The 22497-nt window shown below is 33.6% G+C and overlaps 3 protein-coding genes, 1 long non-coding RNA gene and 1 pseudogene across 5 annotated transcripts; 2 read left to right on the top strand and 3 right to left on the bottom strand.

Annotated features, from left to right (window-relative positions):
* Positions 1–718: 718 nt before the first annotated feature.
* Positions 719–2352, bottom strand: LOC121174604 (uncharacterized). Its single transcript, XR_005890784.1, has 3 exons — positions 2214–2352; positions 1670–1771; positions 719–1070 (listed from the first exon to the last, which is right to left on the bottom strand). It is a non-coding gene; the product is annotated as an uncharacterized lncRNA (long non-coding RNA).
* A 1637-nt stretch (positions 2353–3989) lies between these two features.
* Positions 3990–8611, top strand: LOC100810346 (interactor of constitutive active ROPs 2, chloroplastic). 2 transcript variants are annotated; one of them, XM_006576946.4, is made up of 4 exons: positions 3990–4246; positions 5444–5540; positions 6295–6475; positions 6671–8611. In XM_006576946.4, the coding sequence occupies exons 2-4, from the start codon at positions 5521–5523 to the stop codon at positions 8330–8332; spliced, it is 1863 nt and encodes a 620-aa protein (XP_006577009.1). In that variant the 5' UTR covers positions 3990–4246; positions 5444–5520; the 3' UTR covers positions 8333–8611. The 2 variants fall into 2 exon arrangements, with proteins under 2 accessions (XP_006577009.1, XP_003520644.1); XM_003520596.5 differs by having other exon boundaries at positions 4000–4246; positions 6668–8611.
* A 3415-nt stretch (positions 8612–12026) lies between these two features.
* Positions 12027–13970, top strand: LOC100776345 (40S ribosomal protein S23-like). Its single transcript, NM_001255569.3, has 4 exons — positions 12027–12287; positions 13056–13211; positions 13310–13436; positions 13527–13970. The coding sequence occupies exons 1-4, from the start codon at positions 12283–12285 to the stop codon at positions 13665–13667; spliced, it is 429 nt and encodes a 142-aa protein (NP_001242498.2). The 5' UTR covers positions 12027–12282; the 3' UTR covers positions 13668–13970.
* Positions 13971–15851: 1881 nt separating this feature from the next.
* Positions 15852–19785, bottom strand: LOC100809816 (mucin-5AC). The gene is made up of 8 exons (XM_003520595.5): positions 19554–19785; positions 19240–19431; positions 18882–19160; positions 18606–18640; positions 18028–18126; positions 17734–17884; positions 16991–17634; positions 15852–16764 (listed from the first exon to the last, which is right to left on the bottom strand). Exons 1-8 carry the CDS (start codon positions 19678–19680, stop codon positions 16021–16023), a joined length of 2271 nt encoding a protein of 756 aa, XP_003520643.2. The 5' UTR covers positions 19681–19785; the 3' UTR covers positions 15852–16020.
* A 2207-nt stretch (positions 19786–21992) lies between these two features.
* On the bottom strand, positions 21993–22411 carry LOC100809280 (probable calcium-binding protein CML18; annotated as a pseudogene).
* Positions 22412–22497: the final 86 nt, after the last annotated feature.

The following is a 22497-nucleotide window of genomic DNA, read 5'->3' as shown; positions in this document are numbered from 1 at the left end:
CCTACATGGTAGTATACTAGTATGTCTAATGCCTAATGGAATTTCAGTGATATTTGAATTATTCTGAGTCAAGTTCTTAACAAATTATTTTGCTAAATTGTTTGCACGTGTTTCTCCAATAAATGTTTCTCTTGCCAATTTGTAAATCATCCCGATGCAGGTGGTACCATAACCTTGCATCCAAAATTAAAGAAGCAAAAGATAAAAGATAGTGTTACTTGAATACTTGGAAAGACCAAACAGCATTTTGAAGCTGGTTTAATCCTTTCTTCTGCGATCATATATCAATACCAATTTCAATAATTCAATTTTAAGGGTCTTAGGCCAGTATTTTTTCGTAGACTCGATTGCACACTACACAGTGAGAAAATTTAACATGCATGCAATGATGCAAATAAATACATTCATTGAGATGGGGAAGCTCTGTTATAACTTGACTATAGTCCTTTGATAGTTAAAAAGGCTTAAAACCAAAGCATTTTACTTTCATCATTACTATCACTTCCTCGTTCATTTCTTTCCTTATTATTTTGTTTCTCTCCTCTTTTGGTCCTCTAGTATTTACTTTGGTCTTTACATCTAGGAAGCATATTAACCGATTCTTTTTTAATTTTGTTTCTCTTTCCTTTACTTTTTAAAAAGCCATGATCCAGCTGAATAAAGAAAAAGTTCTTCCTCCGTGAGGACAGAAGAATTTTTCAGTTGACATGATGTTGGTATTTTGATACGCGTAAGGAATACGCCACATACCTTTTGTTTTCCCCACTTCAGGTACATTGGTACATATACCGTGTTATTTAGACGCAGAAAATAAAACAAAATGTTCCTTAAACTATAAAAATGGGACAACCAAAATTGTCTCATTTGATTTTAAAGCGTATTTTCCTCGAATGCAGTTTCCTCTTGTCGTTCAACGGGACCTTGTGGGATTCCAAAAAGAGTGGAAAAAATCTTCCTATGGCACACATCACAGAAATAGAAATAGGAGAAGTGGCCCTCGCTCGTTTAGAAGGCAATACCCGTGATATGTATTCCGTCATTCAGGGTGGGACCACTCTATTGTCCAATCCCTGTTTTTATTTATAATTGAAAATGCAAACGTAAGATTCACACAAGTAAATAAAATAAAATAAAAGCTAGTTACAATAGAAAGAACAAAAAGCATAATTTTATGATTCTGCTTTTTTTCTTTTCTTTCTCGAGATACATAATAAATTTGAAATATGTATTTAACACATAAGATTTAGATCGAATCAATTTAGAGGAATCATTAATGTTTGTGTGTGTGTGTCTATAATTAGTGAACATCATCACACTCAAACTTGAAGATGGGCTTGTCAGCTTGTGTCAATTGAGCTACGAGTTGATGGAATCTCTACAAAAACTCCTTCCTATTAAAAGATACCACTGACATGCAATTAAGTATGCTATTTATTTACTGATAAAAATAAAGTATGCTATTTATTTTAATGCATTCTTAATAACTTCCAAAATCTACAATTTAGCCTGCAAAAATGTCAGAAATGAATAGAGGAATGCACCATAAAGGGGTCATGTTATGTATCTCATAAGTAGTATCTGGCAACTAATAATAGAATATATTGTAGAAATAATGATAGAAAACACAGAACATAATAACAGCAATACACAAAGAAGATCGTATTCAAACCTGCCATATGTGTATATGACCAAGAAATCCTGCTAATTCACATTCTGCCTGACTGTACGTGGACTTCAACAATAGAAGTATGCCTCTTGTTTGACACTTCCTCTGCAAGTGAAGTTCTTCAATGTCAAAACCCCATTTTTATATTCAAAATTCAGCTTTACTCATACTTCAAATGACAGTTACACCAAGAGAGACAAAGGAAAGAGGACATGCATTTTAACACAGACTAACATTTATAATTATAACAAAACATTTGCTGTCAGATGTAGGTGAGATGAAGCTATAGCACATTATGGCCTATACAATTTAGAAGAATGATGATTATACAAGATATTCCAGCACACATTAACACGTCTTCTATCATAGTACTACATACTAAGGCCTTGTGGCTTTAGTTTCTTTATTAATAAAAGTAGCTTCAATACGTTGCCGTTGGATAAAGTAAATTTTAAAGAAGATGCATATATTGGATAACTATAGTTTCTTGAGTAACAGACAATTTTCACAATTGAAAGAGCATGGACAGGAAATTTGAACTGAATACCTAGCAACACTTTCCAGCTGACATTAATCCACTTCACTATTGCCAATACAGAAACAAAAGTCAGTGCTAACGAATACATAAAATCTCCTCTTAGTCATGTGCGGTTCATATGGATTAATCATAGGAGCTAACATTGCGGCACCTGCAATTTCAGGTAATCATGAATCACATCAGAATTTATAATGTGTTTCTTCCTCTTCTTCTTCTTTTTTAGGGGGGGGGGGGGGGGGGTGTTGTCAGGTAGAAAAGAGAACAAAACATTCACACAAGAGGAAGGCAACCAAAATTTGATGCATTACCACAATCCACATACTTTTTTTTTCAGTTTCTTTCCCAATAAATTTAGTGAATGCAGATAGTCACAATAATAAATTCATTCTTTCTTATTTTAGATTTGTATATTTCACAAAGAGGAGTACTAGCAACTAGCAACACTAAAAGCTTTCAAAAGGGGGAACGACCAGCAATTCTCTCAGGAATATATCTTAGTGAAGCCCAAGAATCCATCGCTGACGAGTTGAAATTCCGGTTGGGATGAGGATCACTCTCCCTAAACCCAGGAATATCATATGTGACCAAGCGACACCATACTCATCAAGCAATGATGTTTTAACTCCAGGTATACCTACCATTAGGGAATTAAAAAAGCAATAGAAAAGTATAAGAACTCAATTTCTAGGTGCATAAGTTCCTGAATAATAAGGATATATAGGATACGCTGCAATTCTAAGTAAGGCCAGTTTTTTCTGATTATCAAAACTTCTAGCTCTGTCAGCGGGAACACCTTGATCAGGATAAGCCATGTATCTACCATCTGGAAGTAATACGCGGCTAGCACTAGGAGGATGCATGCGCACCTTCACCACTTCAGTTAACCTGTCATGATTGGGATTTATACTTATAGCTGCAAATAAACTTATTTAAGGTCAGTAAATCTTGTGTCAGATTGGTATCAACAAGGAAGATATCATTTGTAAGAAATTAAACAATTTATTCCAAAATCCAAAGAATATAAATACATTTGAAGTGACTGAATTGGTTGGAATAGAGATAGAAAATCAATAAGAGAAAACATAGAAGTTCATTTGTGCTGCAAGGAAATGGGCTGAGAATCTTTTACTTGCATTATAGAAATTCAGTTATTATCTAATCTAGTATTGTTGTTCATTGACAATTGCAATCCTAAGTTAATACATTCATGCGCACGTACATTGTAGTCTCTTCATCAAGTTATCAACATATACAAACTGGAGAGACGAACAACAGAGGACACACTAATAAGACAAATTAGTGAACAAGGTGAAATAAATCATCCTTTCCAAAAGCATTCAATAATCAACTATGTATCCCGTGCAAATAGGTTCAGATAATAAGACAAGGAAATTGAAATATAACAACATTAAAAATGAAGAGTAATTAATTTATTTTATTGCAAGGGGTGGAACCGAGAAATGAAAGTTGTATGGTGAAGAGTACTAGCCAAAAAAAAAAATTCAATTATCAATTTGATCCTCAAATTATTTTAAATAGTTCAACTTGGTTTTTAAATTTAATTTTTTTTAATTTAATTCTCAAATTGTTAAAAATAAATTAATTTGATTCTCAAATTTAAAAAAATTTTAATTAAATTCTTAAATTCTTAGAAATAAATCAATTTAATTCTCAATTTTTTAATAACTTCAAAATCAAATTCAAGTATTTAAAATAATTTAGAAATCAAAGAGCCTTGGAGTGGAAAGAAGCGCGTGGAAGCCAAAGAGCGTAGTCATTAATGATCTATTGGCTTGAAACGTATTTTTGGTGTTGGCTCCTACTTTCGCCTCTGACACAGAAAATACAATGACACAAACTCGGGAACTGAGCAACATCACATAAACCAAACTCAACTCAACTCAACAACCTCTCACTCACCTTCTATTCTTATGCCTTCCCTTCCCTTCCCTTCTCTTCCCTCCCACACTAGGGTTTACCTCTCTTCACACTTCACACTTCACCCTTCACACTTCACACATTGCCATTTGAACACTATTTGGGTGAGACTCCTCATAACTCATTACTATACTCTCTTTCGTCAACTCTTACTGCTGCTCCACATTGCTTCTTCTTTTCCTTCGTTCCACTCTCAATATGCAGTAATTTTTTCAAACAACATTTTATTTTTTTTCTCAAGGGTAATTTAGTTTAGCGTTCCTCGGTTTGCTGGTTGACGGGTTGGTTTGTGTTTGTTTTATTTCTCATTGTTTTGCTTCTCTAACTTTCTCCTAAGAAGAACATTTCACACTTCACTCTTACAAGTTTTTTTTTTTTTTGGTCTTTTGAATGTCCCATTCTCAAGTTGTGATTTTTTTTCTGGCAATTTGCTGGGGGCACTGGTTTTGAGATGAAAATTTTTGTTTTTTTTGTTGCTAAAAGATTATTGGTTGCAACACAACATGTACCTTGTTTTTACTGAGGTAGGTGCAGGGTCTCTGTTCCTGCTGTCTTCGTGTTTATGTTACTATGCCTTCGGATTAGTTAATAGTTATTTGGTTTTACCGTTTTAGAGTGCATGTTATGTAGATCTGGGTTTCTGAGGTCAAAGATTCTTGTGCTGTCATTGGACTATTCAACTTTGTGTCTTGTTCCAAACTGGAGTTTCACTCAACTAAAAAGTAAAAGAAAAGGGGATCAGAAAATGAAAAACTGTTCCTACTTTTCTCAGCTTCATCTGTCTTCTTTTGTTTTGAAAAGTTTGGCAAGGAATCTGGAAATTCACTGATAGCAACAAGGCTTCTAAGTTACATTGCAGAAGAGGAGCTGAAAAAAAATGAAGAACTATTTCTGAAATGCTGAAACTTGAAAGTGTTTTGAAGCTTTGGCTGTCTGTGTGAACTTTGCCTAATAATTTATTATTACGGAATTTAATGTTAGTGCAGCATTATGTGTTTGTGGTATGCTGACGGTCACTGGAGTGGAGTTAATGATAGTAGTTGTTTAAGGATTTTGGTGCAAGATTTTATTTATTTGCTTTTTTTTGGTATTTTTGATTTGGTAGGTGGTAGTGGAGTTAGTTTACTTGGAGTTTCTTTTAAGGGATTATATGCTGTTTGTTTGTTATGGGTTTTCACTTTTTTTTTGTTGTTGTTAAATGCTGATCCGTGGTGGGCATCTGCTGAGAACTATTTCTTTTTTGTCATGTTATAAATCAAATTCCTTTTCGTCTTTAATTCTTACACAGTTTCCTATTGCAGGAATAGTGGGTCAGGGAGTTTAAAGGAGTGGTCTTTTCGTTTTCCTTTGTATCCTTTACGACTTGGGAGATTATAATATGCAGACACCAAAAGCAAGGTAATATTGGATTATCTAAGATTTCTTGCTTTCTATTTTCTATGCCACCTATATGACTGTATAACTATATCTGGGGTCTAAATGAGGGATGTATTACTCTCTTTTATTAGATTTGGATGTGTAAATAAAGGATTGCTAGTTTGTAAAATGAAACATGAAAAAATAATTATGGAAGCATTTTATTTAATTGTAAAGTTGATTAGTAAACTTCGAAACTACCACATTATGAATGTCGTTTAAAGAAATTTTAAAGTAATTTTTCTGTTGCTGGGTGGAAAAATAATTCCTTTACCGGTTCTTATTGTGCTGGAGGCAATCTTCTATGCTTCTCTACTTCATTGCCTGATCCATTATGCTCATGTAGCCCTAAGTTTTAGTTTAGTTTCACTCAGTTGTTATCAGGATGCCTTTACAGTGAAGGTATTAGTATTAAGATGAATCTGAAGAAAGGTCTTTTTATTTCTTGCTACAAATATATCATTCTTGTGCTTTAGCAATTCTTATCAGGTCATGATCATAAAGTTATTTGGCCTCAACTTTAGCTATATCTGAATTTGTCACTGATCTATCATTGAGAAAGCAACACCTGTTTGAATGGTGATGTTTGAAATTAGCGTTGCATATCTTCATCCAATTAATGGATTCGGATGATTTGACCACTTCAGTGTTTTTTCTCAAGATGCTTTTTGATCCACATTCTAAATTCTTACATTTGTTTGTGCATATTAATTTGCTTATGGCTGACTGTAAGCAGAGTTGGTGCTTCAGAAGTGCCCCAAAAGAAATCTCCTGCAACTCCTCGAACTGCTCGTCAGTTGAAGACACCAAACTCTGATGCATACTCTGTCTCCTCTCCAAATGCTGCAAAAAAGACTCCGAAAGATAGAAGTCCAAAGGTTATTGAATGCAGGTCACCTCATAGTCCAATATCTGAGGTATTTGAAGTTAACTCTTGTTTGGAGCTAAATTACCCTATCTTTAATACAATTATTTAAGCACTTCATAAATCCATTGCCTATATGTATATGTATATGTATAAACTCTGAAACATCATGCTATAATGTTATTGCCAGTTTGTAATTTTTATTATTCACTTTGTGATCTCTCTCTTTATTATCTGCCTCTAGAAGAAACGACCTAGTAAGGTCCAGGAATTGGAATCTCAGATTGCTCGGCTTCAAGAAGATCTGAAGAATGCTAAGGATCAACTTAACTCATCTGAGTCATGGAAGAGAAAAGCTCAACAGGAGGCTGAAGAGGCAAAGAAGCAGCTTGTAGACTTGACGAAAGAGCTGCAGGAATCCCATCAACAGCTTTTGGACTTTTCGGCTTCTGAAGAAGTGAGGCTTCAAGAGCTCCGCAAAATTTCTCAGGATCGAGATCGAGAATGGCAATCTGAACTAGAGGCTGTCCAAAAGCAACAGGCAATGGATTCAGCTGCTTTGGCATCTGCCATGAATGAAATACAGAAATTGAAAATTCAACTTGAAAGAGTATGTGGGTCTGAAGCTACTCAGATCAACAGTTCAGAATCAGCTCATGCTGAAATTCAGGAATTGAAGATGGAGCTTGATAAAACTCTCTCTTTGGTAGAAAAGCTAAAAAATGAGGTAGGTGATTGCAAAGAATCTGAATCCAGGGCTTTGGAAGTAGTTGGTAAAATGCAAATGCAATTGGAAACAGCAAATCAGACTGTTGAAACTCTTAGGTCCGATGGGATGAAAGCAGCAGAAGCTTACAAATCTTTAGCTTTTGAGTTGGAGCAATCAAGAACTCAAGCAAAATCATTGGAAGAACTTGTGAGTAAACTTCAGGCTGATTTGCTTAGCAATGCTAACAAAAGTATGTTAGGTCCAACTCCAACCAATGAAAATGAACCTTCTCAGGAAAATGAGGAAATAAACCAGCTCAAAGCCGAGCTTATCTCTGCAAAAGCTGAAGTGGGGCAGTTGAAGTCCGTATTGGATATTTCGGAGGTAAGATACCAGGAAGAGTATATCCAGAGCACATTACAGATTAGATGTGCTTTTGAACAACTGGAACGCGCAAAGTCAGAATCTAGTCAGAGAGAGGTTGAGTTATATGAGGAATTGAGGAGAGCTAAAGCTGATACTGAGGAGCTAAGGGCAAACCTGATGGACAAGGAATCTCAGTTGCTTAGTTTGTCGGGTGAGAATATGGAGCTCAATTCCAAGATCAATGAAAACCAATCTACTAGAAGGCAATCTGAGCTTGTGATAGAGCTAAAAAAATTGGATGCTGATGTTGAAGAGTTGAAGGAAAATTTATTAGATAGAGAGACAGAACTGCAAAATATAGCAGCTGAAAACAGTATGCTCAAGATGGACATAAAGGAGGAGTTGGAGAAGAATAAAATCACCAATGAAGCCCTTGCTTCAGCTGAAGCAGCAAGGGCGGCAGAGCAAGAGGCTTTGACAAAACTTGGCAGCATAACAGAAGAGGCTGATAAAAGCAACAAAAGAGTGGTTCGGGTGACTGAGCAGTTAGATGCTGCTCAGGCTGCAAATTCAGAGTTGGAAGCCGAACTAAGGAGACTGAAAGTTCAGTCAGATCAGTGGAGAAAGGCGGCCGAAGCAGCCGCCTCTATGCTTTCTGCTGGAAATAATGGGAAATTTGTCGACCGAAACTGCTCACGTGAAAACAGCTTCAATTCTGTTACTGGCAAGATGAATTCACCTTATTTATTAGACACAGATGGAGAGTCACCTAAGAAGAAAAATACAAACATGATGAAGAAGATTGGAGTTTTGTGGAGGAGGAACCATCATTAGATGCGGCACAGGTATTGGTAATCATTGCCTACACTTTGATATCTTGGCTAAAATGGATTTAATTTTATATGGTTGGTTTCATTGTTACGATTTTTCGGTCAAGGTATTTTGTGTTATCAAGTTTCATGAGTCATGAACATTGAAGCAGTTCCTCAGGGAAATTGTGATAAACTCGTGACGGATATTGTGTTGTAGTTAGATATGTTGAACCTACAGTAATGGAGCGGCTTCTTAATGGCGCAGAGAACTAATGTAGACCACTGTATTTGTTTCTAGGAATCAAGTCTGTTTTCTTGTCTCTACATCATTATAGTTTACGAGATTATGGGTGGGAAGGGCAATGTGACCCCAAAAAAAGTGTAGGTTCCCTTGCAATGATGAATTTATTATCCGTCATATTATCATATTCTGCTGCTCAGATTTATCCGTCATATTATTCATTCTAAGTAGGTTCCTATCATCGTTTTCGTCTTTTTTTGGTCCGGGAATTGGCAGCGAAACGGGAGGAATGGTGAATTTTTCATTGAGCAAATATTAACTTTTGAGATTGTTTTTAAAAAAGAGGGCTATCATGTTATCACAATAAAAGGGTTTAAAATTGTGGTGATTCAAAATTGAAAATACTCAATTGCTTCGGAAAGGTAACACTGCAAATTTGAGTAAACATTTAAAATGATTTTTTTTTTAAAAGATGAAGAATCAAAACAAACTTTAATAATAAAAAAAGGGTAAGGAACTAGAAATATATTTTAGTCATTTGAATCATCATGATAGGTTAGGATGCGGATCGGTGAAGCTTCAAGAGCATTACAAATAAAGTCTAGAGCTAACTAAAAATTATGACGCTAAGTTGATTATGCAATCTATGTATTAGCCATAATGTCTGCAACTTGGTTAACTTCTCACAGTCATGAACCCTAGTAATATTCCCCCAATGCTTATGAATCTCATGAATTTCCTTAACCAAGTTGATTATAATAACGATGCCAAAGACAACACCCATTAGTAAAAAGAGTAACAATTCAAATTTGAGTAAACTCTGATCTTAGGTAAACCTCTTCCCCACAACTGGGCAGAAAATACAACTATAAATAAATCCAATAAAATAAAAGGACAAGTTCAACCTTTTATTAAGGTCCCTTACCCTTACCTTAAGGGCACTGACCTGGCAAGTGGGAAGTTGTAGGACAGATCCGTTCTTGAACTCTTCACATCCATTATTCAAGGCATATTACTATATACTATATTGTAAAACTATTGGTCAATGGCGAATCGCGATAACTCTTTGTTTTTAATATAGAGATAACCACGTAAAATATCATCTCGGAAAAACATGCATTAAGTTTCTCATAAGAAGACATGCAGTAGAAATCTTATAAAGGGGTTGGATTTTTTTTCCTCTATAATTATTTAAATGTCTCATTTTTAATAAATAATAATTTTTTAAAAAAATTACTATATTTACACATAAAATTGAAACTAATTTTTATATTTAATGATTATAACCTTAACTATTGTTATAATAACAACAAACTTATAAATAATTTTACACTAGTTATCTCTTTAATCATTGCAATAAAACAACAAACATAATTATTTTTACACAAATTTATACTAATTAATATTAATTATTATTATAATAACAACATACAAAAATAATTTTAAACTAATTAACTGTATATAGATAAAAAGTTCGAAGAGAAGGGAGCTCGAATCCATGCTCGCCCCCTCTCGATCACTCCTTGAAGATAGGTAAAAAATTTAATGATTAGAAAAACAATAAAAAAATTATAGAAGAAAACAAAAGTTGAACATTTATGTGAGACAAAATAAAGCACTTGAATTTAAACTTTAACCAATTTCTTAACATTTTGGAAAGTACATTCCGAAAAAATATTTTTTGATAAAAAATTTACTTTTTTAACATTTTGGAAAGTACTTTTTTGGAACACAAAATAATATTTTAGAAAAGTACTTTCTAGAATGTTAAAAATAAATTCTTTAAGAAAATACTTTCGATAATGTTAAAATCGAAATATCGTTCCAGAAAATTACATTTCAGAATAATGATTTTGTATGAATGTTATGGATATAAAAGTTATATGTGATAATAAAAAATAGAAAAAAACTAATTAGGAGTGTGCTTAGAAAAAAGGAAATGGGTATAGCAAAAGTGGAATAGAACCAAAAGTCGTTTACCCAGACCTAATATGGGCACAGCTATGAGTAGCCTCATACGGATCAAGAGCTGATCTGTGGGCCCAATTTGAAAGTTTTTGTTTTTAATTTTTTTAAAAAAGTATTACGAATTAATTTAAAAATTAATAATTTAAGTAAGAATTTAAACTTATGATCTGTGGGCCCAAGCTTAATTTAAAAATATGTGTTATTAATATCATATTCTAACCAACTAAGTTAATAAATGTTATAAAATAAATAATGTTGTTATACATAATAGTAAACTTTCTAATGTATATTTAATGCACATATAAATTTAAATGATAAATTTTGTGATAATTAATTTTGATATAACTCTTATGAATTATTTAATTCGTATAAGTTAAAAAAACACTTACAAATCACTTAATTCATAAGTGTTTTCTTTTTTTAAAATATATTTTTTAAATTTATTAATATATTAAAATTTTTTAATAGTAAATATTTGTTATTTATAGAAAAGTATATGAGGTGGAGCTTATCCATATCTTTCTACAAGTAGGGGTGGATAAACGGGCCTAGGTCCATAGAATGGTCTGCGGGCCCGCGGTTCGGCGGGTTACGGACCAATTTTTTTAAATGATCCATGATTATGTCATATTTTTGGGTCCGCCCCGTTTAACCCGCGGACTTTGCGGGTTTGACCCGCGGGGTCCGCGGGTTGCCCGCAGCCCGCATTAGATTTGATTTGTGTGACCCTGACCTAATTATATTAGGTTTGATTTTCTCTTTTTCACTTTAAACTTTTCTTTTAAAATAACAGATAAAGAAATATATTAGATACGATAAAGATTTAAAGATAAAAGTAAAAGATTTAAATTAAAAGATGATAAACACAACAAAGATAAGATAACAAAAATAAAATATTAAGATAAAAAAAGATAAGTGATAACATGCTAAAAATCTTCATTTTCATATCTGTAAGCTATAAATAATAAAAATATTAATTCTTATCATTTAAGTTAAAAATAATTGTTAAATAAATATTTTTAAAGATATTTCAATATATTTTTATTATAAAAAATAACTCACATCATATTTAGCCGTTATCATTGTAGCAGACTAAGAATATTTTTTTTTCTCACGGTTTTTCTCCACCACGTAGTCACGCACGTGCAAAGTCCTACGACTTTTTTCCTTACAAAGAAAACAAAACGCAACTCACATGGAGAAGGCTCAAGCTACTTATGGAATCATTTGTTGTTGGAGATGTTTAAATTTCATATTTTAGATTTATTGCTTGAATTTTCTTTTATTAAGACATTATTTATTTTATTGATGTAATTGACTAATTATTGAGATTTTATTTACATCTGTATTAACTTAATTTGATTATATTGTATTTTTATTAAAATTAAAATTCTTTTAAAACTAGGCCCGTGGACCGGCCCGTTTGACCCACAGGGTCCACGGGGGAGGGGAGACGGATCAATTTATTTGGTCCGTGTAAGAAGCGGGGTGGACTGGCCCAATCTGCTGTCAATGCAAACTTATGTGGACCGGCCTTACGCGGGACGGGCCGGCCCGCTTACCCACCCATATATACAAGAGGACAAAATGAAGAATTTACAAAAATATTGACTGAGTGCCCTGACATAATAGCCTTCAATCTTTATATAAACACCACGACACTCCTTTTTTAGGGTTAGGGTATTGCACTGCGGCTGCTACTTCGGCTCCATCTTCTCCGATCTCCTCAAACTCTATCAGCGCAGAACCAAGCCTCTATCACCATGGGGTAATGCAACCTTACGTTTTTGACAATTATTATTATCATTCTCCTTTTTATTTTCCTGAACTAATTCATTATTGCAAAATTCTCCTGGAATTGCTGCTTCTGGTTCAAACCTTTGATGTTTTTGTTCACATTGGAAATTCTTACTACCCTAGATCCTTTTGTTGCTCAATTTTGATTAACATTGGATAATTTGCATTTATGGTCTGTTTTTGTTTCAACAAGTAGCTTGTGCCATGTGCTGTGTGTGGTTTAGTTCTTGAATTTATTGTTGCTTTTGTGTGAATCTATGTCCAGTCCAATCTTCTCATGGCTTTTTCCGACATGAAAAGTTATTTTTTTTCTAGTACAAGACTTGTGTAGGGATTGTGCTGTGTGATTTACGTCCTAATGGTGTTTGTTCTACCACCTATTTTGTGGACGATGTTTTCCGAAGGCATCTTTTGAGCTTTGGTATTGCATTCACTAGAACACTGTAATTGAATTTTGTCTGTTCATTGTTTTAAGATCAACTGCCTAGTGGGATAGGACTATTGCTATGGTGTTTTAATATCAATAGAATGCACGGTTCATTTGTTTCCATTAACAATAGTGATTTATCCTTTTAGAGATGATATTCTTAGAATGTCGAGTGGGATATAGGACTATCGTTGTTAAATGCTATTATTCCTTTATGTTTGCAGATTGCAGACTACCGTTTATTTTTATTTTAAATTTTCATGTGAACACTGGGTTAGAAAATTAAATCTTTATCGTTTCCAACTTCTACAGGAAGACACATGGAATGGGAGCTGCCCGCAAGCTGAAGTCTCACCGTAGGAGACAAAGGTGGGCTGACAAGTCATACAAAAAGTCTCATCTGGGAAATGAATGGAAGAAGCCTTTTGCTGGTTCATCCCATGCCAAGGGTATTGTTCTTGAAAAGATGTAAGATTAATTTAACTCATACCGTGTTACATTTACTTGCATACTTCCTCAATTAGATAATCTGATGTTAAGAAACTATTATGGTATTCTATGTGCAGTGGTATTGAGGCTAAGCAGCCCAACTCTGCCATTCGAAAATGTGCCAGGGTTCAACTCATCAAAAATGGGAAGAAGATTGCTGCATTTGTGCCAAATGACGGTTGCTTAAATTATATTGAAGAGAATGTAAGTGATTCATCAATCATATTTACTTTATTTTGCTGTTATGTTGGTGCTGATATGCTTATCCTAATGTTATGTGGTTGATGGTTGTAGGATGAAGTCTTGATAGCTGGATTTGGACGAAAAGGTCATGCCGTGGGTGATATTCCTGGAGTCAGGTTCAAGGTCGTGAAGGTTTCTGGTGTGTCTCTCCTGGCCCTTTTCAAGGAGAAGAAGGAGAAGCCTAGGTCTTAAGCTTGTGGGTCGTGTCCTCTCTATAGTCTATCCAAAAAATTATTATGAATTTTGCTTCTTGAGACTGGATGAGTTCTCTGAACAATTTTGTATCTCTCTAATAGTAATTTTTCTGAAACTTAATTTGGTTCGTCGCACTTCCTCTCCGTTTTTCTTATAGAGAAAGCTTTGTATGAAGTTCGGTCAATTTTACGTCATTTGGTATTGTGAAATATTCACTATGAATATGGTTTTTAAATAATTAAATTTTGATTGAATGAGAAATTTTACAGAAGTAATGTATATTTCGCACAAATTTAAAATTCTCCAATAAATTTTGTTTGGATATTTTAAGCAACTATTTTGTAAAATACTGAATAACTCGTAACAGGGTATTTGAATTGCCAGATTTAGTGCGCATTTGGATGTAAATAAAAAATGCAGAGTTGCACTCTTTTTTTTGTCCCAACCCGAAGGTTTTATATTATTTTATTGTTTCTTTTTTTTCACCTTTCTCATCAAAAGAATGAGGTGTATTTGATTTGAATGATGAAAATAGATTTTTTTTTCCTATTTTTATCCTCTTAGTCAAGCACATTTATTAAAAGACGAATGTATTGAACGAGTGTCCAAACAAGCTGGCTTCTAGAAGTATTTGGCCTAATGCATTATGTCCACCACCTTCAATTCTTTGTCGATTAAGTGGGAAGAATATTTTCATATCCAATTGTTTTTCTTTGCTTAGTTATGAAGTTCTTAGATTAATCTTAGGGGATGTTTGATACATGGGAATTTTTTATTTTAATGTTTGCTTTATTTTTAAAAAATAATATTTTTAGAAACAATGTTTAGGGTGATTTTGCTAAACTAGTCATATATTAGTGCATTATATCATAATTTAGCACTTCAAACCCTAACTAATATTAATTAAGCAAAATTATACTTAATTATCTCTCTAGTTAAGATTATGATTAGGTAAAGCAAGTCTAATTAAGCTATTAAAGTTAGTGTCTTTAATTGTAGACTTTTAGCTAATTGTTGTGTGATTAGTAATTCTAAATTTCTCTAAATTAAACTTAGAAATTGAGGTGCTTCCAAAATTAGGAGTTTTCAGTTACTTGTTTGAGGTGTTTCCTTATTGAAAGTTTTGAAATTTTCAATTTCTGTCTGCTAAACTAAATCTAAATGTGTATAAGTTTTTTTTTTTTTTTGTCAAAGAGCTATATTCATTTCTTTCACCACATTTTAAACTAATGTTTGAATTTCTGAGTCAAAGTATTAACTCACAAAAGTTAAAAATACTAAAGAAGAATTACTTTTTTTTATTAAAAAATGAGATATGTTTTTTTTTTAACTTTTTACTCGTTGAAATTTTTTTTGGATAAATAATTTTTCATGCATTAACTTATTTCTCCTTCTGGCTCACCGCAGTAGTAGGGAGGCCAATTCACTTAAATAATAAAAAATAGAAAAAAAAAGAGAGTAGATTAGCTGATTATGTAACTTAATTCAACGAGTTATATATATGTAATATACATCCTACAGATAGAAATCGATTTCCCAAAAAAAAAAATATGACACCTTTAAAAAGACTTAGTTTAGATTTAGGTTTTTTATTTAGTAAACTTCAACTAAATGAACTAAGACTAAAGCCTTTGATTATTTATTTTATCCAAACTAGTCCTCGCCATTTATTATTTGAATGGTTATAATTTTATAATACTTAATTTAATAATTAAACAATATAATAAAATTAATAACATTTATTTTATCTTATACCAACAAGTTTGAATAATACTAGATTGTTCACAAAAAAAAAAAAAAACAGCTATACTAAATTTAGTTCCGTTAAGCAACATTTCAATTTCAAGGCTTATGAATAAAAAAAATATAATCAAGAGACAAAATCTCACAAAAAATAATCAATCAGATAAAAAATTAATCATCGATAAAGTCAGTAAATATTTGATACCACATGTTTAAAAAATAACATTTACTTTATGCATAGCTCAACTCAGTAATGTTGTTCAAGGTTGAATAAAAAAAAACTATTTATTTAAGTCACTTCCTTATATAATGTTGGCTTCTACAAAACCATATAACAATGCTTAATGAAAATGCAAACGAATGCATCTCAGGCATTTAAATTCCCAATGGGAAACAGAACATGAAATCCAAAAGGAAACACAGCAACGAATCCATGAGTAAGAAATCTAGAAGACCCATCAAATTAAAGTATAAATACTAATAGTATAACAAGTATTTCAAAAATGATAAAGACTATCCATTCATGACTTGGACAGAGTACATCAGGATACCTTTTGCACAAAGCAGCAAACTCCACGAACATATAGTTCAACTTAATTACACAATCTCACTCGTTTTCTTTCATAATAATGCTCTCCGGCACAGGCAAGTGGGTCAATTTTGCCTCTGAAACTGTTGATTCTGTAAAGACAACACCATCCATGTTGCAAAAGGAATCTTTGACCGCAAAGGGTGTCCTTGTTGAAGCTGCCACATCAAAGCTGGTTGGGGAGACAGAAAGGTATGTAGTAGATAAACCATTAAATAATTCGTCTTTCTTAGGACAATCAATAAGCTCTTTGTTACTAGATAACTCCAGACCATTCGATTTATCTTGGGAGCTGATATCATTATGCAATAAATACAGGGAATCACCATTAAACTTTTCCCCTGTCTCAAAATTTATGTCCATATGTCCAACTTGTTTGCTCAAATGATCAATTTGATCGTCATGATGAGCATTTTCCTGGTTATTGATACCATTAAGTGGTGGCAGATCATGATGAGCTTCCTCCACTACATGGAAGTGTGATGTATTTTCAACAGCGCCCGTGGATATGTCAGAAGAGCTTTTGACATTCTGCACACTATTAGATGTCTTAATTGCAACATCTAATGATCCATGAAAAGGATTTGGATGGGGAGCCTCCTGGTTATTGGGATTTGTATTATCAATTGACACGATAGATCTGGATGGTTGCAGCTTCCCGAGTTCTGCTTTGTCTTGGCCTTCTCTTGGACTTTCAGCTCCATGTTTTGGCAAGCCACCAGGTACAATAGACCCACGTGGAGTGCGCACTAAGGGCTTCACCTGCACAACAAATGCAGTGTAGTAGAGAGATCACCAAAGAAAAAGGAAAAGTAAAATATCATAAGTTGCTGAAGCACATATTCCACCTGGAAAACCCACTAAATAGTGTGTGACCAAAGTCATAATGATATGAAATTTGTATACTTTTTTCCAAGAAACTGGTACTAACCAACCACTAACCCACACGGTTACTAGCTACATCAAATATAAACAAAGCAAAACTCACCCCATCAAAAAAACCAATCTTTGGTGAAGGCAGTCGAAGGCCTGAAGCTTTCTTGGAAGCTGGAGGAAGAACTGCTGCTCCAGGTGCTGTCCTTTCCTTCTGACTAATAATCCCACTATGCCAAGCCTCTTGCCTTTCTAATAAGCTTGAATCACTCAGAGGAGTCTGAGGATGTGTACCTTGATCTGTATCAGTGTTCAATAAAACCTTTCTGCTTGACCCACTATCAATGCTGGACCTTGAACTATTACACACACGTTTAGCCATAGAAGTTGTTGAGGATGACTCTGATGAAGACCAGTCACTGATAGAGCTAGCAGGTGAAATACTAGAAGAAAGCTTTGTGGCAGACATCAAGCTTGAAAGACTAGAAATCTCAGGTTCAGCTTTATTTCTTGAAGCAATTCTTGAAGGTGTTTTGACAACCGAGCAACACGAGGTTGGCTTATAACTTCTTTTTAAGTAACTAAAAGAAGATTTACCAATATTGTCAGATAAATTGTTACCGGAAGATGTGGAAGTCACTGATCTAGTCCTGGTTGATACTGTTGGACCAACAGGTGATTTGGATGGTAGTGTTGGCTTAGGCACAGAACCTCGAGAACCTCCAAGAACAGATGCTTTTGCCACTGAACTGACTCTATCTGAAGAGGTCAAAGGAAAATAAAAGTTAACTACAATTCAGAAAATGGAAACCATTATGCCAAAATGAGAAGTGGAAAAATGCTAAAGCAAGTTCTAACCACCAACTGTTTGTTTTGCCTTGTCCCTTTCACTTTTGACATGTAGATTGCCAAGTGAATCTCTCTTGGATGGAAGAGTGGAACTTAAACTAGACCTAACTGGTGCCTTTGATTGCTTTAAAATAGATGACTCTCTCCTTGTAGCCACAGGCTTTTTCAAAATAAGAAATATAATCAGTTAATCACTCAAAATTTCACTGAACAAGCCTGAGTGCTTTTGCTCTCTGCCAATCATTAGCAAGCAAAATTAGAAAAGCCACTGGTTCTCTTCAGTGGTCTTACTTAGTTGCATACCTGTGGAATTTGTGGGAAAATAGGATTATTCTTCTTTGTCATTTTCCCAAACCCTTGCATGCCAGCAATTGGATTCTTAGAAGCAGGTGGGACCTTCATCTAATGGCAATACAAAGTTATTACAAAGTTTTTTGTTTAATTTGCGCGTGTGTGTGTGGGGAGGGGGTGGGGTTACAAAATGGGGCTATAGGAGGCAAACATTGTGCCCCTATTCACCACCGTGCTGCAGTAGAAATCCTCCCCATTTCTCATAGGAAATGCACATCTCCATTTCTCATAGCAAATTTCCTTTACACAAGAAACCATAGAAATGAAGATGTCCCTTTTCTATGGAAATATGGAGAGGATCTTTACTCACCATGCACATTTCTCTGCGGTACCTATGTCCCAAATTGATAATAGGTGCCTCTGAGATGGGATAACTTCGGGGACACATACTACACCCACAAAGTCTTGGTACAGCTGAACCAAACCCACTTGGGCAGCACCATAAACATTTTTTTTGAAGTATTCTTGAGAATCATTCAGACATACATTAACATTACAAAAACTTTCTAGTCATCACAAATGCTATTTACCTTCTTGCGAGAAACCATGCCAACCTTTTTCGAAGCTGAAAACAAAAACCAGAAATCAACAATTTGGCCGATTGGGTATGAATCAATACACCAAAATAAATTTCAAACACTCGCCAGAAATTCAGAATGCACACAGGCAAGATTATTAATTTTTTTTAAGAAGCATCTGAAATGTTCGTCCACTCATTCCATGCATCTAGAACCATTTTTTAATTACAACTAGAACTAAAATCACTTTCAAATAACGTTTATGAAAAACAAATCCGAAAGACATACAGTCATGAGTTTGGAACAATGGAACCGCGGGGGAAGATGGCACTTTGGTGTTTGAAGCTGCAGGGCAGGACTTTTTGCTAGATTTCTGAATTGAAGCTCTTACATCCTCAAACAAATCACCCTCCATGTCCACACTTTCAAAGGTCAAGCTATCACTCGCTAACGTAGATATAGACTCACACGACTTGTACACATCCTCTTGAATAGCCGGTAATTCGTGCTTTTCATCCTTCTCAACACCTTCAATTATACAAGTCAACTCCTCCGGATCCAAAACCCCTAAAAATCACTCATCAATTAAACGCAAAACTAATCGACATCCAATCAAACAAAACAAATTGAAAGTACAGAAAGGTACCGGCGCTGGTGAAAAAGGCACTGTCCCAGGCTAAACTCTTGCGCAGATTGCATTTGCTGTTTTTCTTAGGTTTTCCGTTTCCGGATGAATCATTGGAGTGAGGATCGTGCTCCCACTGTTGGAGTTTGGTGGCGGCGTCTTCGAACTTCTTCGAGTTCGGAGTGCACAACATATCTGAGTGCTCTTGATTCTCTGAAATGGAAGATCTGAATGAGTTTTCATTTGATCTCGAAGGATGCATATAAAACGGCAAACAATTGAGAAGAAGTAGTAGTGTCTTTGCAGTTAAATGAGAATGAGAAGATAAAGATAACCTGAATGTTGGTGGCTGAGAGGGTTTCCATCGAGAAGCGAATCGTCGGCGGAGGAAACGTCGATGATGCTGAGGCGTCGGTCTTGGACTTCCCTCTTTCTCAGGGAACTCGCCGGTTCGGAAATCATCGGAGGAATTGAGAGAGAGTGGTGAAGAATGAAGAAAGGAAAGGAGGGGGGAGGTTTTGGTTTCGGAAAATTTTGAACTTGAGAGAAGCGGCTAGTGTGTAAAGGGATTACACAACTGAGACTTGTTAGTTTTAAAATATTATAAAATATGACACTGGAATGTGCAAAATTAAATTAGTGTTTGGAGACTTTGATAAAATTAATTTTAAATACAATTGATTTTTAAAAGTGATATGACTTATGTGTTTAAATATTTTTATTATAAAATTAAGTTAATAATAAAATTGTATAAAATTTTGAATTTAACACATAAATTATTTCGTGTATATTTAAATAAACATTGATTTTAAAATTATGTAAGTTATACTTGGATAATTTATTATACGAGTGATATAAAGTACAAAATTTTGGGTCAAATGTAAGATATATTCGAAGTTATTTAATTATTAATCAATTCTAAAATATTGTCTAACGTAAAATCAACACATATAAAAAATATATCAAAATTAATTATGGATTCACAATTAATTTTCATATGTCAAACTAAATACACACTCAAAGATATTTCAACCTAAAATTAAATATAAATTATTCTTCTCTAACCTAAAAACAAACATATAAAAATATATTTAAAATCAATTTTAAATTCAAAATTAATTTCTCAACATCAAATCAAATAAGCAAAATGGACAGCGTCAAAACGGGAGCATTTTGTGTAACATCATTTCGTCACCACGTGCGAGTGCCACTGCCATTCGATCATTTTTTGAGTTGGGTTGGATTTGTTTCAACTCTTCATCCAATTCGATCAATTTTTTGAGGTTGGATTTATGTGAATTTTTTATATGCCTGATCGAATTCAACCTGATGAAAAATATGTTGAATTAATTAAGTTTCAATATTTAAAAATTATTTTATATTTTATGAAAATTAATTTTTTTAGAATAATAATTTATTTTTGTTTAAAGTTTTGTAATTATATGATAACTAAATACACTTAAGAGAGGTCAAATTGTAATAATATTTGATTAAAGAATTAATGATTTCAATGTTAATATGATATTTTATTTTATGTAGAAATAATTTTTTGTATTAGCATGTAAAAATATAAATAAAATCAAGATTGAGATAAAAACAACAACTTTAAAAAGAAAAAAAAAACATGGGTGATTTAATTTAATAATTTCATAAACTATATGAACTAATAATTAATGTGTTTTATATTTAATAATTAATTTATATATAATAATACATTTAATTATATGATATGAGTTGAGTTGGATTGGATTGGGTTAAAAAAATTTGTTATCCAACCAACATATGATCGAGTCTTAATGAAATTCGATTAGATTGGATCACGGATTGACCCAAATCCATGAACATATAACAAATTTTTTGTATTCTTTTTATTTAGTGCTTTAAAGAATAATGATTTTTCAAAAAAAAATTAGGAAAGAAATTTATTATAAATTAATTGAATTTAAGTTATTTAAACATGTAATTGATAGCTTTTTTATTATCATATTATTATTATATTAGAAAGTATCTATCGATTTTGTCGATAATTAATTTATGTCAGAGAATCTGATTTGCCACATTTGATGTGATTATTTTTTTTCAATCATATTTTTTAATCTAAAAAGCTAAAACCCCAAATATTAGTTAAAAAAGCTGATTACAATATCATTCTAAACCAAGATTTGTGAAAATTTTCACAAACTATGTACTTGATAGCTTAAGATTTTATAATAAATATTCTATGAAAAAATTACTAAAAAATCATATAAATACAGACAAAATCATTTGGTGGATATCGAAGACAATTGCCTACACTCCGTTAGAGATCCATTTGTACTCATTATAATTATCAAATATAATGGATGCTTGTCAAATGCTACTAGTATTGAACTATTTGACAAGCATACAATTATTGTAGGACTTAAAGCAAAAAATATAAGCCATCACATTTATATACTAGTAGCATAAGATATGAAGGTAGTAGACTAATGTGTAGCCCCAACAAAAATGACAAAATTTGGATAAACATTGTTATTGTCAATGTAACCTCAATGGTTATCTCATTCAACATTGTTTTAGAATCAGTAAGAAAGTGTCGCAATAAAGCACTAAATAATTGATATGATATATTACATGAAGTGATAAGAAAAAAAAAGTCTCAGAAATACGACCATAATTTATGTATTCTCCAAGAGAAACAAAGTAACACGTGTGGGATACGTTTGATATGCGCAAAAAATGGTATTGAATAGAACAACTCTAGTTGTTTGATGTTCTCCTTGTGTTGTATTACATTACCTAGAAAGAGAGAGATAGGGCCAGGAGTTATGAAAAGCAGCAGAAGTAATAGTTTGAGCGAACTCCTTAAAGTTGATCATGTCATCGCCGTTAGTGTCAGCCGCAGTGACGAGGCCGCTCCCGTCGCGGTCGAACATTCGGAACAAGTGCCTAAGCTGCTCCTCTGTGTAAGGCGACTTCGCCGGCAGAAGCTCCGGCGCCACCAATGTGACGAACTCCGGCCACCAACCGATTATTGTTGGTATCCACCCTTTGACTGATCCTGACTCGGCTTCAGACCCAGCGATCGCAGAAGCAAACTCAGCTCCAACAGCGTCAGGCTCCCGTCCTTGTTTCGATCGAATGAGCGAAAGATTTCCCGCTATTCTGCAATTTGCTCCTCGTCCAATTTCACCACCCTCTGCTTTTTGCTCATTTCTTTTATCTTTCTAAAGGAATAATTCTTTTTTTTGCACGTGCACTTTCAAATCACCCTTCTATCTGCACTTTTTGTGTGTATGT

Source organism: Glycine max, chromosome 3 (assembly GCF_000004515.6).
Source record: "Glycine max cultivar Williams 82 chromosome 3, Glycine_max_v4.0, whole genome shotgun sequence".
Lineage (NCBI taxonomy): Eukaryota > Viridiplantae > Streptophyta > Magnoliopsida > Fabales > Fabaceae > Glycine > Glycine max.
This window is presented reverse-complemented; position numbering and strand designations above follow the sequence as displayed.